Genomic DNA, 21,254 nt, shown 5'->3' with positions numbered 1-21,254 from the left:
CCATTATAGTGCAATAAGAACAGCACAACAAAATAAATGACTAAATACCTTCCTCTCCTCCAGTACCAGAGGAGAAATCACCATCTGTTTATAGGAGAGAAACCCCAATATGACCATCCTGGTGGCTTTAAAAATGAAAATTCAAGAATTATTTAAATCGTTGCATTAATAAACCATGTCACCTGAATGGTACACAATTCTAAAATGACAAAATACAAATACAGTCAAAAATCAGCACACCACAGCCTTCTCGTGACCCTTTCCATAGTACCCAACATTGCTGTATTTTGGTTGGTAATGCACACAGATCGGCTCGCTTATTAAAAGTGGTATGGCATTTTGTGATGTTACTGTTTTCATCATATGAGTTATTGGCAAAGGCCCTCCACAAACAAAATGGTTACATCAGAAATGGCGTGTAAGGGCTGATCCTTCATTGCCCTTCCTTAGAGAACAAATGCTTTAAGCTCATTTCTCATGTTGAGAAATTGCATAGGAGGGAGAAAACTCTGCATATCCTAACCAAGGGCAGGCATACTTCAGGCTTCTGGCATCTACTTAGTTTCTGCTAGAACCCTGAAATCCACTAAACACAGGAGCCAGGTGCAAAATGATACACTTAGAATTTTGAAAAACCCTGAGCCCAGGCATTTGTTTGTAGTTCACATTCCTTTCAAACAACCCCCCCCCCCCACTTCTGGACCCCACCCTGCTTCCTTTCAGGAGCATAATTTGGTGGGGGAGCATTTTGTTGCCATTGTTCAACAACTGGGAGCTACAAATCCTTGCTAATCGACTTCCAATCACCAACCAATCTACCTGTAAATCCTGGTCTACCTTCTGTTGACCTCTCCTTAATATATTGAGGGGGGTGTGGGAGGAAAGAGGAAAGGGAAGTCCCATTGTGCAAGTGGAAATCTGTTGTGCAAGCAAGCTGACTTAGAGTAATGGTGGTACCATGAGATAATTTATTCACATTGAGAACCAACATAGCACAGTCACTGTGGATGGATTTTTGGGCTTCGACTAGTTGAAATCCCTATTCTGCCATGAAGCTCAGTGGGGAGTTGACAATCTCTCAGCCTAGCCTGCATGTCTGGAGAAAGAGAGAATGATATGTATTCCTTGATAGAAAGAGCAAGACACAAAACTGATGAATAAATACATTTATCTAAATCTTTGTTTTTTATACTATTTATATGTAGTACACATGCTCATGTACTCTTTATATACCCTGCTTAAAAGAGGCAAGTATGGGGAAACTTTCTTCACTATAGTGGCTGTCTGTCACCATATGAATTTGTTGAAGGGGTCAGGTGGTATTTTTCTAAGGTTGCAATCTGTGAGTCCTCCACACTTTGCTATTGACCAAGATGGAGGTTGAAGGGGCTGTTCCCCCCACCCCACCCCTGGACAAGGAATCCCAAACCAGCACCACCAGCACCCACTACCTCCTCCTCCTCGGAACTATCCAGCAGCTAGAATAACTGAATTGCCTGCCGACTTGCTGGCATTTTCCTTGGCTGTGTCTGTCCATGCCTTTCATTGTATATAAACCAAGAGCTTTGTACAGTGTGCATTGGTTCCCCTTGTTCAGCAGCAGCACTGACTCTTGCAGGGGTGGGATGTCTTGGAATCTTTCATAGTGCAAACAAACAGAACAGAACGAGCCAGGTTCAAGGTCGCTGTATTAATGGACAAAGCCCTGAACAACTTGGGTCTAGGGTACCCCAGGGAGTGCCTGAACCCTTCTAACCCAGCTTGATCACTGAGATCATCTGCAGCAACGTCATTCCTCTTTTGACGACAACAAGACAGTAAATGGAGCCTTTAGTGGCATGGACCCAGTATTGTGGAATACTTTGCCAATGGAAATTCAGCAAGTGCCTCCTGTTTCAACTTTCAAATGCTAGCTGAAAGTTTTTCTGTTCTGCCAGACCTATGCAGACCATTAAGAATACATATTTCTGCAATAGTTAGCTGATTTCTTATTTTACTTTTCTTATGTGGTTTTTACTATAAGGTTTTATGTATTGCTGTAATAAACCTCTCTGATTTTTTTATGAATAGGATTATATACATATTTTATATAAATAAATAAATGGGTTTTTTTTGGTTTAAGGAAGCATGATCAAATAGAAACAAATCACAACAAGTGAGGCACAGAAATGTACAATGTATGCTGTGTTGGTGTGTCATTTGATAAGAGGTGCTCATAAACATTTTAATCATACACTTTATGGCCTTTTGCCCAAAGTCAATATTTTAATTACTAAGATAGCTGTGTGCCAGGTTTGAAGCAAATCTTTGGCTAACAAAGTTTATGTTTAACTTCCCCCACTCAAGAAAAGAAAAGAAAAGAAAAGAAAAGAAAAGAAAAGAAAAGAAAAGAAAAGAAGCAAAACAACCACTGGGATTGCAGCAGTGTGGCAATTTTGTATCCAGCAGCTCAAAATGCATGCATTGAAAACAGGGTGATAAGGCACATCAAGCTTTTTATATCATGGAGGTATATATGATGCTGCATTAACTAATGCATGGACCTTCTCCTCCCCCTTTTTTGAGGTGGAAAGCAAGGTTTCCACAAAAGCCTTGTGTTTTACCACTTAAACACCCCATCAAAACCTTTCTATGCTGCCATGCTCATGCAGGCAATAAAGAAAGCACATTTGCTTAGTTGGTCTGAGATGTTAACATTTTTACGTGGTTTTTATTGCATATATATTGTTGCTGTAAACCACTCTGATTTTTTTATGATGATATGACAATATATAAATAAGTGAATTAAATATAGTTTTTTTGATTCCAGTAGAATCATTGACGGCCTGTGAATTGTAATGTATTTGACCTCCGGCTGAGTCTGGCACAGGGGTCAGCAAACATTTTCAGTTGGGGGCCTGTCCACTGTCCCTCAGACCTTGTGGGGGGCCAGACTATATTTTGGCAGAAGAAAAAAAGAATGAATTCCTATGCCCCACAAATAACCCAGAGATGCATTTTAAATAAAAGCACACATTCTACTCATGTAAAAACATGCTGATTCCTGGACCATCTGTGGGCTGTATTGAGAAGGCGATTGGGCCGGATCCGGCCCCCAGGCCTTAGTTTGCCTACCCATTGTCTGGCACAATGCCTGTATGTGGGAGGTTAATTAGGAGAACACTGATCTTCAGTGGACCCATTCCTATATGCAGGGTTGGTTTTTGCGAACAGTACTGGGGCCTTCTTGTTGCCCCCTGGCAACTATGCTGTGGGATTCCATGGGGTACCATGGCACTGCTGTTTAACCAGTAATTTGTTGTTGGGTGTGGTAATTGGGAGACCTGGACAAAGTGTTGTCAGTAAGCTACGGACACCCAACTCTGCTTCTCTGAGGCAAGTGAATTAAGGGTGGTTGTGGAAACCCAGATTTTCAGATTCTCGTTTCTCCAGTCCTAAATTCCCAGCACAACAAGGTTTCTAGGAAGATAAAGTGCAAGACTGGCCTTACTGTGCAGTAAGGTGAACTGTTCACTTTGGGCATTGGATTCTAAAGAGGATACTGCTTCCTTGTATCCAGTCAGTATACCTTTAAAATAAAAATAAAAACCAGCCCTGGTTGGGTGGTGCAGAGGGACTATTACAAAAATATAGGCCAGCAGAAATGACTAGATGTCACACAGACTTAAAATATGTATTTGTGTAGCATTAGAACAAGAATATGAGATTATTTTAATTGTTTCAATGAAACAACCAGAGTGTTGGGTCCTGTACCCCCACATAAGGTAAAGGTAAAGGTACCCCTGCCCGTACGGGCCAGTCGTGTCCGACTCTAAGGTTGTGCGCCCATCTCACTTAAGAGGCCGGGGGCCAGCGCTGTCCGGAGACACTTCCGGGACACGTGGCCAGCGTGACGAAGCTGCTCTGGCAAGCCAGCACCAGCGCAGCACACGGAAACGCTGTTTACCTTCCCACTATAAAGCGGTACCTATTTATCTACTTGCACTTAGGGGTGCTTTCGAACTGCTAGGTGGGCAGGAGCTGGGACCGAAAGACGGGAGCTCACCCCGCTGCAGGGATTCGAACCACCGACCATGCGATCGGCAAGCCCTAGGCGCTGAGGTTTTACCCACAGTGCCACCCGCATCCCTGTCCCCCCACATACTCAACAGTTAAAACAGAATGTGTGTCTCTTGTGGTCTCAATTACATCCTGTGTTAGTAATTGGCAGCATTTCCTCTCTGAAGTCTTTGCCAGGATGCATTTGTACACACATGCAAGAGAACACAGAATGGTGTTTTTTTAAGGGTAGAAGTGTGATATTCCGTACTAGAATATGAGGCAAAACAATAAATATATCTATATAATCTATATATATCTATATCTATATCATCTATATCTATATCATCTATATATCTATATCTATATATCTATATCTATATCTATATCTGGCCAGCTAAACAAGATGAGGGTAGCTGATGGGTCTCTGGCTGGTTGAGCAGACAAGACCAATAGTGGGTCCAACGGTCAAGAAGGTGGTTTCTGCACATACCGCAGTGGGAAGTGTGGGGCAGATAGGGCTCATCAACTTGGGAAGCTTGCCCATCTAGGAGAAGGAAAACTGTGGTTCTAAACCTCCACTGCCTTGTGGGATATCTTTGGGAGAAGAAAAGGCTAAGGAGTAAACCCTACACAAATCCAAAGTGGAGTCCTTAAGACAATTGGATGGCACCTTGTACTCTTCTTTCCGGCAACTCCTGCAGCCAAGCTGCTGCCAAACATTGCTCGGCTCTCTGAGCGAGGTCGAGAGGGAGGTCTTGTCATCTGGGCAGCTCAGGACCTCCATACACACTGCCCAGGCTTGCTCCACTTTGGTACTCCACTTTGGTGCTGGTGATGCAGCGGCGTGACTTCACCCCCAGAGGTGCACTCCATTGTCTCTCAAGACAGATGGATGCCAACAACAGCATATATCTCCCCATTATTTTGGATTTCTTTGGAGTTAGAAAACAACATGAAAATAGCTGGTGCAAAACATTTTTTAAAAAAACCCTTTTATGGTATTTGTATTATTTGTTTGGAAAGGTAATGAATTTTCTGCAGCCCTCAGAAGAATGAGGTTCTAAGGTTCTTTTAGAAATATATTCTTTTTTTCTCTGTTAGTACACGTGCTGGTGTGTGTTATGTTTCACAGAAGCAAGCACCGGCTGCTTGTGAAACATTTTCGGCCTATATTTATTGACAATGACAAACCCTTTTACAGCTGTATTCAATCTGGACTAAAATCATTTCCTGGAAAGAGTGAAATTCAACTTAGTATGCAAACTTCTTTGGAATACAGTATAATACTGTAGAGTAGGGGAGCCTGATTATGAAAATGAACACGTGCACCCTGCCGAGGTAATTTCTTATAAACAGTTCACTGTGGAAATACTTAATGTCACCATTTTTAGAGCTAAGGATTCATACGTTTTAAATATGCTTCCCATTTTTTTCTTCAATCTACACCCAGACATGCACTTTTAAAAATAAAAAAAACCTTTTAAAAACAAGTTGTTTTTTGGTCTATTCAATGAAGGCATTGAAACACCAACATTCCAAACTCAAGCTCCAATCCTAAGCATGTTGACTAAGGAGTAAGCCTAACTGAATCCAGTGGGGTAAGCATGCATAGGATTGCTCTGGCGCTGTATTAAAAAATCATGCTGCATCTCCAGCCAGCTACAGATTTTAGCTTGATTTTTGTGGTGTGCATGGTGGGGTGGTTTTTTTTTTTTTTAAGTAGTCCATCTGTCATAAGTAAGTAGTTTGCAATAATAGTTTACAGATTTAAGGCATAATCCTATAATGAATATCTGCTGGTGGAGAACCTATAGCATTTGCTGGAAGCTCCACTATGCTAGCGGAAGAATGGATGCGGCATTAAAAATAAGCTTGCAGAAAATGTGGGGACAGATATGATGAACCAGTAAAGATATGCTGGTGGATTGCCTGAAATGGTTCAGTTATGAGTGGGACCAAACTCAAGGGAGTAAGCCCCATTGGTCCCAATGATACTTAATTATCAGTATTAGGATTGCATTGTAAAACTAATACATTTACTAGCTGTAACATAAAAGGATTTAGTGCTTTTTTGCAAGAAAAATAAAAGAAATAACTAAAGATTAACATTTATTTGGTATTGATAGTTTTCATGGCTTATATTTTTTTTGTGGTACACTGCTTTGAGTTTTTGTTGCATACAAGTAATATATACCTTTTGTTAAGTAAATAAATTAAGAGAATTAAAAAATGACTATGGAACTGGTCTTGCTGAAAAGTGAAACAGGTGTAAAAATACTGCTTACTCCCCAAGACTCATAGAAAATGAACATCTACACAGAAAAATAATTTATAATCTAGCCTGTTGCTTAATGGCTCCTCTATCACCATTGTTTTATTAATATGCTCTTTAGAATGTGCTTTAATCCTTGACAGATATAGGGGGCAATTCATATTCCACTGCTGCAGTGCAAGCTCCATTTATTTTGCTGAGGCTTGAATAGAACTGCAACAAACAGGGTTGTAAAGCAACAGTTATTGATGTCTGGAAAGTTGCATCAGTACTCAGTGCCCTTTAAGATGCACCGTGGTGGGGGTGGGATAAAAACTACTGAATTTGCTCAAAAACAATCCATATTATTTATATTGTAAATTTATGAAATATACCAGAAGCTGAAAATAATAAACACACTTACCTATGAGTTAAGATGCATTAAAATGCAATTGAATTAAGCCCATATATGATTCTGGAACTGAGGTTTACAGAACATGAGAAAGCAGTTTTGTGTTCCTCAAGTAACAATTCTTCAAGTTTTGCTTTTACCTTAAACAATAAACTCAGAAAGATTAGGGCCAGCAGAGCCATCTTAACCCTCAATCCATTGCAATGGAGGGATTAGGATGCTCTGAAGACTCCCTTCTGAAAGCAGGATGTTGGTGGTGCCACTCATAATATCACCTCTAGTGACAGCCAGTGTAAACCTCTGCCTCACTATAAAATGGAAAAAGACTCATCCTGATCCTTGCTCACTGGCCCCACTCTTGCACCTTATAACACCAGCCTGACCCACATAAATTGAATTACTTTAGTTCATAAAAAAATCACTTCAGTTTCTTTGGGCAGGATTCACCTAACGAACTCCATCAGCGGAAGGGCTTCCACTTGCACAAGAAGGTTTTCCCCCTCTCCTCCCCCTGCTCGTTCTGTCTGGCCAACTGATATACTTGTGCAGACAGAACATTCAACATAGCACAATATTGAATTCCACTCTATGTATATGACTGCTTTTTATTATTAAAGGCACAACAGCAAGACCAAAAAAATAGTTGTGAGACTTAAGGAAGCTTCTTTTTCCCATCTGCTCATTGGAATTGTTTCTTAGGGGTCTTGAAAACCACAAGTAGATTATTCTCTATTCATTGAACAAGCTGGCATTTCTTGGATTCAAAATTATTTTTCACTTTAGCTTTATAAAACTCGGCTGACATGATACAACATGATTCTTATGCATTCTGTTCCCTCTGTAGTACAATCTACAGCAGCGAGATGTAGCTGCTTGGAATAAACTGTATAAGAAGTAGATATTATCGTCATCTACTTATAGAAAGTAAAACGAGAATTCTGATTCAACCCTTACTGATTCAACTTATTTTAACCCAAGCTTTAGCCTGGATAATAATAGGAATAGATGTTCCAGTTTTGTTAATCACGCTACCTTAAAAGCAACAGTGGCTCAGTGCAGGGGGGAAATGCCAAACCTATGGTTTGGCAACCCAAACTACTCTACAGTTTGAGTTTCAAGGCCAGGCATAGGCAAACTCTGCCCTCCAGATGTTTTGGGACTACAGCTCCCATCATCCCTGACCCCTGATCCTCTTAGCTAGGGATGATGGGAATTGTAGTCCCAAAACATCCGGGGGTCCGAGTTTGCCTATGCCTGTTCTAGGCATACAAGATTGTATCCAATGAAGTGGTCCTATTCATACAAGCACTTCAACTTGTGCAGTGGAACCTCCATTCTCTTCCCCCACACATCCTGCAAATCTGTTCTTGGGGGTTGGAGGGGAAACACAGCACAGATTTTGGGTGGGAAATGAGAGGAAGAGTGGAAGATCTGCTGCACAAATTGAACTCCTTGCCCAAATGAGACGACTTCATTGGATACAACTCACAGCAGGCAAACCATGGTTTAAAGCTGCTTGACTGCATAAGTCTTCCAACTGCTCAGAACTCAGTTTTCTATAACTATGGTGCAGCAGCCTATTGTGGTGGAGCAGTTACACTAACCATAGCTTGTAAATTCAGGCATAACAGCAACCACAGTTAGCAACCAAAAGGGAGTGATAAAGAGAGAACCGAAGGTAGAGAGTCCACCATAGCCAAGCCCTTCTAGGCTTCTCCCAGCAGGGCAGAAAGGATTTGCGTGAACTGATTCCCTCAATGCCCTTAATAATGATGTGTCTTCATAGACTCCATGGAAGGGAGAAAACTATACCAAGGCAAATGTAATTTGTCACCCACTCTGTAGGCATGCCAGAGGAATGGGAGAGCTTTGCATCTTGCAGATTCACAGCCTATCTTGGCACATGTAATCATGGGTCTTCTTCACCTGTCTGATGTCAGGGCAGCAAATGGCTCCCAACCCTCCTACCAAAGCAAGCTGTAGAAAACTCAAGGCTCACCAAATTATTCTGGGACCAGGAAAAAAAACCCCATGCACTTCTACTCTTCCCTAGCAATAAAAATAAAATAAGAAATATAATTATATAGCATTTTGTTGCTGTTTCATGGTATGCCAAATCTGTTGCCTAAGGCAGCTTGACTCATTCTGCTTAATAGAAGGACCAGGCCTAAACAGCACCTTGCAATACATGGTTTTTAAGTTGGCAAAGTTTAGACATAATGCCAAACCATGATTTGATGTTACATCTGGATGCAGCCAGAGTACAGTGGTACCTCAGGTTACAAACACCTCAGATTACAAACACTTCGGGTTACAGACTCCACTAACCCGGAAGTAGTACCTCGGGTTAAGAACTTTACCTCAGAATGATAACAGAAATCACGTGCCGGCGGCACAGTGGCAGTGGGAGGCCCCATTAGCTAAAGTGGTATCTCAGGTTAAGAACGGTTTCAGGTTAAGAATGGACCTCCAGAACGAATTAAGTTCGTAACCAGAGATACCACTGTATCTCAAAGCAGTATGAGAGTACATTTAAAAACATTGAAAAGAGAATACTCAGAAAGATTGTTTGTTAAAAGTACTTACACCTCTATTGAAATAAAACACTCAATACATATTTATTTTGTTAAATACCCACCCTGAGAGTCTGTCTGGTAAATTTTTGTCACCTCTCTGGATATTAATAGAAGCTTATTATGATTAGTCTATAATTAATGCAATGTTAATGATAGATGTGTATCCATGATGATGCGCCAAATTATAACAAAACTGAATGGGTGCAAACCTATTGAAGTATTCCTTTTGCTGCCTTTTGTTATTTGTTTCTTTATTTTAAACATTGTTGCACTGTCTTGTTCAGAGCAAGGATTGCTTACATGTATAAATAAAACACAAAAACTAAATAAACTCATTCTAATAAAACTGAATACAGTAGTTGAAAAACATTTCATGGACTGACACAATGCTAAAATCCAAAGTTGGAAAGCCAAATACAGTTGCAGAAAAATGCCCCTACGTTTTTGTTCCAATAGCATTATGCAGCTGCCCTCTGGAGTGTCTTTGCTTTCAGATGTTGTTGTTGTTGTTTAGTCGTTTAGTCGTGTCCGACTCTTCGTGACCCCATGGACCAGAGAACGCCAGGCACCTCTGTCCTCTACTGCCTCCCGCAGTTTGGTCAAACTCATGCTGGTAGCCTCGAAAACACGTTCAGATAGTGAACGTTTTATTGGTTTTAGGAGCCATCTGGAAACATTATTGCCACTGTAAAAAGTACCATTAATTAATATTGATAGAACCACTGTTTTTAACACAACTTGTAGTTTTTGTGCACAATCATGCAATTTTTAAATTTGCATAATGGTGATAAAAATTACAATCACAGAGAGTAACAGATCTGTATCAATAAGTTAGGTTTGTTTGTGTGCTTTTTTTCATTTCAAGTTTTATCCCTTCAGTGATGTTCTTTACACAAAGAATCTCAAAAATTTGTTTTTACTCCTACTTCTTGCCAGCTATTATCAAGCATCAATGCTCATATCACTCACCCCTTTCTTCACAATTTTTTTTTTTGGGGGGGGGTCTGTCTGAAAGCTTAGTCTACATTAGGCATTATACAAGGTAAGCACTGGGATCCCAATCCCATGTTTCTCTTGTAATTCTGAATGTGTAAAACGTTTACAGAGAACTGAGAGTAAAACACTTACTGTAAACCTTTCCCTGCAGTGCTCTCCCTACCCAAGATGGGATCCAAAACTAAAAGCTAGTGGTTGTCAATTGATTGTCTTCACAAGTGCTCCACTAAGAACAATCTTAGTCCCACTATTTCAGCAAGTGTGACACTGGAAACGCATTTGCTGAGATCAGATCAGATCAGGTTAGGACATTAAGGTTTATAAACTTTCTGCCCTCTTTACTTTCAACTTTCTTGGACATATGAAACTAATTATAATTATCTTGAATTTCTGCTTATCCCCCAAGAAAGAAGGGCATTTTTGCTGGCCAGGTTTAATTCAAACCCATCAAACCTCCTTTGGGGTAAGTTCTCGGGAATGGTGGAAGGAGAAAGAGTTTGCCCATGTGAAGACCACCTGCTGGAAACTCTTACTCATATGGTTCTTAAATGTAAACTATATGCTGATCTCTGCCAGCAGTTTCTAGATCAACTCTGCATCCCCAAATGGAAACCAGAGTTGGAGGTCATACATTTTCTATTACTGGGGAATGATCAGCAGCTCACCATGTTAGTGGCTAAATATCTTTATATGGTTTTTTGTCGCAGAAACACATTGCAGACGTCTGATCTTCCTGGAGACCTAGAGATGTAACGTTAGACTTTTTTTGCCTCTATGCAATGCCAATAAAAGGTTTGATGATGATGATAAACTTTCTGTAGTAAGAACAGCTCAACTACCCTTTCACTTTACAATAGAGCAAAATGTCATCATGAACCATAGTGTTGCCAAATGAATAATAAATACAGGCAAAATCCACATGATGGGATTGCTTTGCTGCAGTAGCTGTATATGTCAGGTTGATCTCTAAGCCATGTATTCTTATGTTTAGAGAAGCAACTTTGGTAGAATTCATTTGAGCACACATTTGTGAAATCTTGTTGTCAGCTGTCTTTAAAGGTGATTAGTCGTATTGTTTACAGGCCGGCCCTTTAACAGAAGAAATCAAGTTCAGCCTTCATGGCATTTAATCATGGCTCAGCATCCTCTGAGGCTAAACTTTGGACCTCTTGGAAGCTTGAAGGTTCCCAGACCTTCTCTGAGTTACTAACAACAGCTGTATCTCCTATAACTGTTTTAGCAAACTCTTCAGCATACCTTTTGCGGCCCTTTCAGATCTGCATACTATACACAAGTCTTCCATGCTAGGCTTCTCCTCTTTAGGAGAATGGTAGGCAAACCACAGGCGGGTCGTCCTTTTATATACCTGCTGGGATTGACAAGGCATCTGACCCTCACCTGAATCTCATAGCTCTCCTGTAGCTGCCTGTGATTAATTATTATTAACTCTTGGAGGAAATAAGTAGCATCGCATGTCATGTGCATGGAAGTTGCCAAACCAATTAACCATCTAGAAGGATTACTGTTAATAGCGCCAGTTTTCCTATGATTTGATATTGCTGGATAGTTTTGATGAAATGCAAAAGCATTTTTAGTTTGCTTTCTGTTGCCACCCTGGAACTTTTCTTTATTAGTGCCACTTTGTTTTATATTATTCCTTGCAAATGAAGGGAAACAACTTTTCTGCTTGTATATGTTGATAATATAATTTTGTTTACTGCGGACAAACAAGGTTGTATAAAAACAAGACTGGGTGCAGGCCTGGCCAGGACATAGGCATCCTGACTGTGACAAAGGTGACCTGTGTGCTTGCTTGCTTGATTAACAGCTGTTGGGAACTTCAAGGTCCCTGCTCTCCCTTCTTATGGTCTTTGTACTGGACCTGGAGACTCCAATAGAGAGCATTCCATGTCAAGAAGGAGGGCAAGTGGGCACTCTATCAAATGACAAGGCAGGAGTTACACAGAGCAGGGCCTTTTCACTGGTGGTGCCCATTGTATGCCTCACTCTTCCCAGACCTCGTTTCTTTTGGCCTGTATTTTGGAGCTTTATAATTTAGGAAGACTTTGGAAGAACTGGTTGACAAGTCTTATCAGTCGCTGACATATGAGCAGACTTTATTTGCTGCTATTCTGTGCTTCTGGTGCACCAGGGTTTACACCAGCATAATAGAGTTGGCCAGGATGCCAGAAGGGATACAATTTATGAGCTTTCTCCATTATCTGCACAGCAGGGGGTGTTCAGTCAACAGTACAAAGGCTGAGCTGCAGCATTTCCTGCTGGTTACCTGCTTTCAACAATAGGGGTCGCTGTTTGGTAGTACCCAATTGGTTAGCTGTCAGATTCTAGAGCTCCCTATTGGTGGCGTTTTAGGTAATTCACAAAATACAGAGTCCATTCATAAAACACAGTGTTCATTCATAAAGCAGTAACATAAATCTCCATTGCTACATATTGGGTGTATATTTCAGCGGTTGAACGTACAAGTTTATGGCCATGCTATAGTGTAGTGCTTATGCGACTGTGAATAAAAGGTGGCTGGGCTCATTGTCTCAGGGTTTGGAGAGGAGGAAGAGGTGAGAAAACTGATTTCCTTTATTTCCATAGCAAGTCCTTGAGTCTGTACTCTGAATGGTGACACCAGGGACCTAGAAGGTGCAGGGCTTGTCAGTCCAATCCCTGCACAGTCTCATCAGGGCTGACCTTAAGGCAATTGGAGCAATTGGGCCAAATTGGGCCCCATAGGCCACTCCTAAGGGGGCCCCTGCACCAGGGCAATCTACATGGATTTTATTTATATCTATAAGATTTTGCAGACTTTGGCTGTCAACTGGGGCCCTACAAAAAAAAAAAAAATCAAGTTGCACCACACTGCTTCAAATTGGGCCCCACTGGCTAGCCCTGAGTCTCATAGTTGCTGGGCTTGAGTTGCCCTGCCCTCGCATGAAGTCTTGGGTTTGCAATTTTGGGAGAGGGGAGACTGTCCACTGGGGAGTGGGAGGGCTGGCAAGGCCACCTAGATTTAGAGGCTCTAGGCTTCAGCCTACTTAGTCTATACATAAATCTGGCACTGCTAGTAGGGGGTAGTTCCGGAATAGTTACACTATCAAAGAGGAAGTAGCACGGTTTGTGAGTGGGATGGAATGAGAGACTTTTCATTACAAATGGAAACAACACTACTACTCACCTTTAAAACTGCCACACATCACACCCATATTATGGAACTATTCCAGGGTGATTGGTCTACTCGAGAGACCTTGAACACAGAAATATTGTCAGGCTGGCGGGGGAGAAAGAGAAAGGCATTTGGCAGGTGTAAATAAGAACAGAGGAAACTGCTCACAGTTGTCAACTCTTTACCTGAATACTAACATTTGCCAAACAAGTGCAATATTGTTGATATCAAGGAAGAATTTCTTTGTGCATTAAAATAAGGACAATTTTTGCTGATGAGGGAGCATAGGAAAAAAATTTGCAGCTTAAAAAAAAGGCAAAACCTTTGTATTAGAAATATGAATGAAGATGTATGTAGAACATGGAACAGAATGTTTGTGTATGAAGCATAACCTACACAGACCTGCTGCACTACAATTTTCAGTCAGCTTGGAAATAATGTGAGCATATATTTTGACTAGCATGTGAACCCCAAAGAAGCCTGGGAGTGGCACTTTTGAGGTCAATATCAATTCAAAGAGCTGCAAGTTTAAATAAACCGTGATAGCTGAGTCTGCAGTGCAGATGTGCAGCTTAATTTGCAACACAGATATGCCTGCAGAATTGGTAGCATGTCAAGCAATGGAGCAGTTGTTCTATTTATTACATAATATGGGACTATTCCTGGGTTCCAGGTTTCTCAGTAGAGTCATAATGGCTTTTGTAGCTAGGAATGTTTATGCCCTGCTTAGACTGGTTTGGCAGCTACAGCTGTTCCTGGATCAAGACTGCTTGGCCTTAGCTGCCGATGTTCTCATGATCTCCCACTTGGACTACTGCAGTGCATTCTGTGTGGGATTCCCCTTGAAGTGGTCTGGAGTCTGCAGCTCGTGCAGAATGTGACTGCTAGGTTGGTAAGAGGGGAAATCTGATAGGGCCATGTACCACGGACCATGAAAGCTGCCAATGAGTTACTGGGCCCAATACTAGCATAAAGGTAAAGGTAAAGAGACCCCTGACCATTAGGTCCAGTCGTGGCCGACTCTGGGGTTGCGGCGCTCATCTCACTTTATTGGCCGAGGGAGCCGGCGTACAGCTTCTGGGTCATGTGGCCAGCATGACAAAGCTGCTTCTGGTGAACCAGAACAGCTCACGGAAACGCCGTTTACCTTCCCACCGGAGCAGTACCTATTTATCTACTTGCACATTGACGTGCTTTCGAACTGCTAGGTTGGCAGGAGCAGGGACCGAGCAATGGGAGCTCACCCCATGGCAGGGATCTGAACCTCCGACCTTCTGATCGGCAAGTCCTAGGCTCTGTGGTTTAACCGACAGCACCATCTGCGTCCCATAATACTAGCATACAAAGCCCTAAAAGACTTGGGACCCAAGTACCTAAAAGATTGCCTTCCTCAGTATCACATATTGATATTTATTATCCTGGTACCCATATTCCTCTTTCCTCTATGGAGGAAGGGCAGTGTACAAACCGAATGAATGAAAGAAAGAAATAAAATAAATTATTCCAACTTGTTGAACCAACTTGTTCAGTAGGTATAAGGCTCTGCAGCGTGTCTAGGCCAATGGTTGGCTAGTGGAGTGTTGGCTTTCAGTGAAAGTTTAGTTGCCAAATAGTCTTAAGAAGTGTCCTAGACTTTTAACAGAACTTGATTTGCAGGCATCATTTTTAATAGTGTGGAGATAAAATGATTCGTCTTGCTTGCAACAAACCATGAGCTGTAGCTGCATTTTTCCAAATTCTAAGCTGTACTCATAAGAATAGCAAAAAGCAGCAAAATGTGTTTCTTTACTTTTTTGTATTCATTTCAAATATGCATATACTGCCTCTGATTCACATCATACTAAGGTAACATACAACAAAATAATTCAGGGCTAAACAACAATTATACAGTGGTACCTCGGCTTACATACGCTTCAGGTTACAGACTCCGCTAACCCAGAAATAGTATCTCTGGTTAAGAACTTTGCTTCAGGATGAGAGCAGAAATCGTGCTTTGGCGGTGCGGCAGCAGCAGGAGGTCCCATTAGCTAAAGTGGTGCTTCAGGTTAAGAACAGTTTCAGGTTAAGAACAGACCTCCGGAATGAATTAAGTACTTAACCCGAGGTACCACTGTAAGTGATACAACACAGAATACAAACAATTCATGAAAAACAATGTATGACAATTCACAGTAACCAAGAATCGTTGAACTAGTGTCATGTCACAAATTGTACCATACTGTAAATAAGCCACAATTAATAATCTTAGAAAGCTTTTTTTTTAATAATAAAAAAATCACACACTTCAAGCCTAGAGCTATGCAATTTACAAAATGAGGTAAGAGTGCTGGCAGCATGTGGGATTAGGAACCAAACACCACTTTCAATTTAAATCTTCTTGTAACATCATCCTACCAAATATTAGATTAGTAAAGGTTACCCTAATGTTCCAAATTACTTTTAGATATTATGCAGGTTCACTCTTTATGAGGACTTCCTCACTGTGGCCTCATCCCATCTTTCTCTTTCCCTTATTTCAGTGATGAGGAAAAAGGTGTATAAAACTAAGGCTAAGTGCCGTGCTAATGTGTCAGCATTGCTTGACTTGCCAGTACAGTCATACCTCGGGTTACAGCAGCTTCAGGTTGCATTTTTTTGGGTTACACACCCGCCAAAACCCAGAAGTACCGGAACGGTTTACTTCTGGGTTTCAGCAGCCGCACATGCGCAGAAGCGCTAAATCGCACTTTGCGCATCGAATCGCAACCCGTGCGTGCACAGACGCGCCACTGCAGGTTGTGAACACTGCAGGTTGCAAACATGCATCCTGCATGGATCACGTTCGCAACCCGAGCGTCCACTGTATAGTAGAAGAAACCATGTCATGATGCAACACTGCGTAGGGCTGTGCAGCAAAACTCTGTTTCCTTTTCTGTCTCACTGGAAATGCATCTATCGGCTCAGGTCATCTGTATGTGATACTATAATAAAATTAAGGTGTGGAGACTTTTCCCATAAGGGCATATAGTCATTGTTTAGAAGCAAGCAGATGATGCGCTACATTATCATTCAAAGGTCAAGTTTAATTTTAGAACAGAAGTGTAAATTCCATATTTAGGAGTTCTTCATTTATTTGCTCTTTAGTTGTGGCATGTTTTCAGTTGCACAGATAGCAAGTTAAACAGAAGCCAGTGCTTGTGACTCTTCATTGTTAACGGTAACTGGCAAATGAGTGGACAGTTCCCAAGTTGTCAAAACCTGGAGTTTCCATAATTGCTCAGGTGTGTAATATATGGGGTAGTGGTGAATGAGGAAAACCTAGGTTCCCCCCCACACCCAAGATGGGCATAAATCGGGCAGCTCATCTAAGTATCAGCGTGGTACTTTTGTGCACATTTAAAATATGAAGTGAATACCATTTAACACAGTGTCTTACATCCAAGTAAACACGTATAGGGCCAGGTGGTAAAAATGCAGTTTTTATTCTTGTAAAGCCAACATGCTTTAAAAAACTGACTTGTTTCCTCCTACATTCCCAGGCTAGAAAGACTTTCTGGCCGCAGGGTTACCATGTTGAAACAAAGTAATGTTCCTGTGTAACATTTAAGTCTAGACTTTGCAGCCATAGTCAATCAGTGCCCCCAGAGAAAAGAAAAGAAACAAGGTTGCAACCTATGGTCCTCTTACTCTGCAGAATCTTTTTCACGTTTGTAGTTGTCTGCAATCTAATCATCCAATTTTGTAGCCATTACGAACGTACAACCAATACTACTGTTGTTGTTTTCTGTTGGGAGTTACTTTTAGAGGGAAGATACAAGTAGATTTTTAAACTTCCTACTCCCAAATTAAGATTCCAGAATATCTCTCATTTTCGTTGTTCATTCAACAAATCAAATCCACAGCGAAGCAACTTAAGGGGACATAAAAACCAGTGCGTCTACTTTACAGATATTCGTCGTTTTATTGGGCTGACTGTTGTTGGCCGCCTGACTGCTATTGGGCGGGCCGCTCCGTATACGAAAATTAGGTCATTTTAAAAAGTTGATCTCGTAGTTAATAAGAACGCAGTTACTTGAAGAGCGGGGTTTGGCGCTTTAATAGCAGTTTCACAATCTCTGTACTCGCCTGTGTCGGGGATCATATTACTGGAGATCACAAGGCTTTGGCACAAGCTTTGGAGTCCTCTGTCAAGTTTTTACGCACGCACATTCTTTCCTCTGCCACTAGGGTAGCTTGCAGTCTCCCCGGGGACATTGGGGTAGGGAGGTGGGGTGGAGAGAGGCGCGTTTTAGTTTCGTCCCTTGATGTGGCACGAGTCGAAAAGTTCGTGCCAAACTCTGCAGTGAGCGGAGCGCGAATTAATTCTCTGGCTTCTGAGCCTGTTGGTAAAAGTAGCTTTCTCCCTGTGACCTAAAGTGTTTGGGAAGACGGGAAGCGTCCTGGCTGCGCCTTCGTGAAGGCTGGGCCCTTTCCAAGCCATCTGCAAGAAGCTGGAGTCGGCCACTGACAACTGGGCCTCTCCTTGAACACAGAAAGTAAAATGGTGCGCGGTTTTCCGCGCCCACTACGGGGCTCGTAGGCGAAAACGCAACGCGAGAGGCTTGGGAGGGCGCACTCCCTTGGCAGTTTCTCTCGTTTCCCTCTCCAACAGACCCGCAGACATTTCGCGCTTTCCCCATGAGATTTACGGCGCGGAAGAGCGCGAGTCCTTTGGCCAAATTTGGGTTTCTTTGTTCTCCAAGGTAGACGAAGGTGTCGCTGGGGGGCTCTCTGGGTTCCCCTTCCCACACACTCGCTCGATCCCTTCTCCCCCGCCCGCCACCGGAGAGCTCTTGGGCCGGCACGTAGAGAGCAGCGCTGGTGCGCGCAAAGAGGCGAGGGGCGGCCGAGCGCGCCGACTGACTGGCTGCCCCGAGGAATGCGCGGTATGCAGGAGGCAGAACCAACCATTCGGCGGGACGGGCAGGGGGGAAGGGAGCGGCCGACGCCTCCTGCCGGCGCAGAACCCCGCGCGCTCGGGGGAGCAGCCCGCCCCTCGGGGGACAAAGGCAAGCGGCGCCGAGTGCCCAAGACTTCACTGTCGCCGCTGCAGCTTGGAGGCGTGGAGGCGGCGCGGTGCCTGCACTGGGCTGTTCCTTCCCCCCCACCTCCTCCCTCCTCTTCGGTTGCGCGCTCTCAGCCTCTGTGTGTGTGTGTGCGTTTCTCTCTCCCTCTCTGGGCGGTGGTTGAGGCCGATAGTAGGTGCAGAAGTCGCCGCCGCGGATCGTAGTAGATCGATCAATGAAGTGACTTTTATGGCTGGCAGGCTGGGCTGATTGTCTGCGTTCAGCCTGGCTTTGCAGCCGCCAGGGATCCCGGGAGAGGGGAAGGAGGACGCGCAGCAGCAGCAGCAGCAGCGTTGCATGAGAGACTCAGCCAAGGGAGAAGAAGAGGGTGGAGGCGGCGGCGGCAGAGGCGTCGAGCCAGCCAGCGGCAGGAGAAGAGGAGCCCAGTCCCAGCAGCCGGCGAGGGAGAGGCACTTCCCCGCGGCCGCCTCCCTGAATCGCGCGCCGGCCAAGTTGCCTCCAAAGTTGCTTCCCGGGCGGAGGGGAGGCTCGCTGTTTGGCTGGGCGATGATTTTCCCCAACAGCAGCAGCAGCAGCAGCTCTGCGGGCGGCGGCAGGACTCCTTATAGAAAGCAGGTAAACGGGGGTGGGGGTGGGGAATCGCGTTATAATATTTGTGGGTGGGTATGGCAGGGGGAGAGGCGGAGGAGGTCTCGGGGAAGGGAAGAGGGGTGGGGACTTGGAGGCGTCGGGGCTTGCTCTCGAGCAGTCTGCGGAGGAAGCGTCTTCGGGCCACCCCACCCCCACCGCCCGGGGGGAGGGGGGGCTATAGACAAGAAGTCCGTGTCTCTTTTAAGTTTATGTCACGTGCGATCTTCCTTAACCTTCTCTCTCCTTCCCACCCCACCCCTGGAGAATTAAGAAAGGACATCTTTTGCCTCGTCGTAATTGGGTTGAGCAGGAGGTGCCAGATTGGGCAACTTTCCTAGGTGGTACAACCACTGCAGCCCAGGGGGAACTCCCCATCAGGCTCCAAGCAACAAGTTAGGAGGTTTTTTCCCCCTCTTTGACTCCCCCCCCCCCATTCTTTCTTTTTTTTTTTCCTTTTGGCTTTCTAGAGCCTGCGACAACACGATTTGGAAATCCATACTTTGAGACCGACCGTTTCCGTTTTTATTGAAACAGCCAAGAAGGAGTGGGAACCCCATAACGCGAAGCGACTCCACTTATATCCTTAAATTAAAATAAAAAGCCACCTCCTAAAATAGTGCGGTCGCGGGTCTTGATGGCCCGTACTTGGGGGAAATATCCCCCCAGGTAAAAAACTAAACAAAATACATTTGGGATAAGACACCCTTTTAGAATAATAATAATAATAATAATAATAATAATAATAATAATATGTAAGGTAAAAACATGTGTAATTACTCCCATTGCCATTCTTTAATCTTAAGGAATAATGTTTAAAACGTGTTAAGGGGTAACTAGATGCAAAATTCTTATGGATTTGTTTCCCGCCCACTTCCTTCTCCATCCTGTCTCAGACTGTAGGAAAATTGGATTCTAATAAATAGGATGAATCTGCCCCAGTCTGACATGCTGATTTAATTATGCCGAAAAAGGACATCGTAGTAGGCAGAGTTTGTACAATGGTTGTTGCACCAATAACCTGCTTTTAAAAATAAGATGGCAGTTGGAAATGCCTCCTTCAGCAATCTTCTGAGCGCTACGTTGTTCATTATGAAGCAGTTGTGGTTCATTCATTTTTTACTTTGCTGCCTTCCACAAAGCTCTTTTGCTGTTGGGTGTTTCTTTGTTGGGGTATGCATGTATTGTGTGTGTGCGTGTTTGTGAATCCTCTTTTAGAGGTGATCAGGAAGAAATTGGGTTAGAAAATAAGAACTCATGGTTTTCTTGTGGTGGGGAGTTGGGCCTGTTCTCAGTAGCTTAAAGGAAGTGAATCAGTGTCTGTAATGACTTCAGTGAGATTACACCAATGTAAGTGGTTAAATAAGTTAATTATTGTAACTTTACAGGCATAGGGGGCATTGTTTTGCTGTTTCATTTTACTTATTTACAGGTTTTTGTCCTGTATTTTATTCTGCGAACCACCCTGAAATCTTACAATGAAGAGTGACATATAAATTTAATGAATAAAATAAATAAATAAAATAGCAGAATTGGCCTGTCTTTGACTTTATTGTAGGCAGAGAATAGTTACTGTACAATATATACTTCTGCCAAGGATTTCATGGAGTACTGATTTAATTTTTAAAGCCACCTCACCAATAGTTTTTGAGGATATTGTGAATTTCATAAAGTACTTTGAACGATGAAAACCCTATTTTTTTCCATGTTTTACCAAATTTTAAAGCCTTAATTTGTAAGTGTTGGTAAATTTCATTAGTTGGCATAGTTAGTGGATACTGTTGGTTACCTGGTATCCTCTCACTTTTTAATAGAGAACTATTACCGTGTGGATGGTACAGTAAAGGATAGCATTATTCGGTCTGCAAATACTATGTAAACAAATACTTAGGGAGTGTTGGAGTCTGAAAAGCTAGTTAATTAGGCCAGGCACTTTTTGGAGTCTTGTGTGTTCATTGATTTGTCAGTGGCACCATGGGCTGTTGGTGATGAAAGGCGGAGTTGGGGGGGCGGAGTGCAGAGGGCAAGCCTTTCATTTGGAAGGGGTGTATGTTTTGCATGCGGATGTGAGTCGGCCTGCTGGTCTGGAACACACTGATAAGATGCTCTTCTTTTCACAGTGCACTCCTTG

The 21,254-nt window shown here is 42.9% G+C and overlaps 1 protein-coding gene across 4 annotated transcripts in view; it reads left to right on the top strand.

The window, feature by feature from the left end:
* Positions 1–21,254, top strand: part of RBMS1 (RNA binding motif single stranded interacting protein 1) — a 116,785-nt gene that overhangs the window by 25,157 nt on the left and 70,374 nt on the right. For 2 of the 4 annotated variants that reach the window (XM_081929463.1, XM_081929462.1), the window contains exon 1: positions 18,450–19,111. The exons of the other annotated variants lie outside the window; for them this stretch is intronic. In XM_081929463.1, the coding sequence (XP_081785589.1) occupies positions 18,833–19,111 (279 nt within the window). In that variant the 5' untranslated portion in view covers positions 18,450–18,832. Of the gene's footprint in view, positions 1–18,449; positions 19,112–21,254 lie in introns of those variants that run through there. 4 annotated transcript variants of the gene reach the window in all.

Source organism: Podarcis melisellensis (genome assembly GCF_964234715.1).
Source record: "Podarcis melisellensis genome assembly, chromosome: 1".
NCBI classification, from domain to species: domain Eukaryota; kingdom Metazoa; phylum Chordata; class Lepidosauria; order Squamata; family Lacertidae; genus Podarcis; species Podarcis melisellensis.
This window is presented reverse-complemented; position numbering and strand designations above follow the sequence as displayed.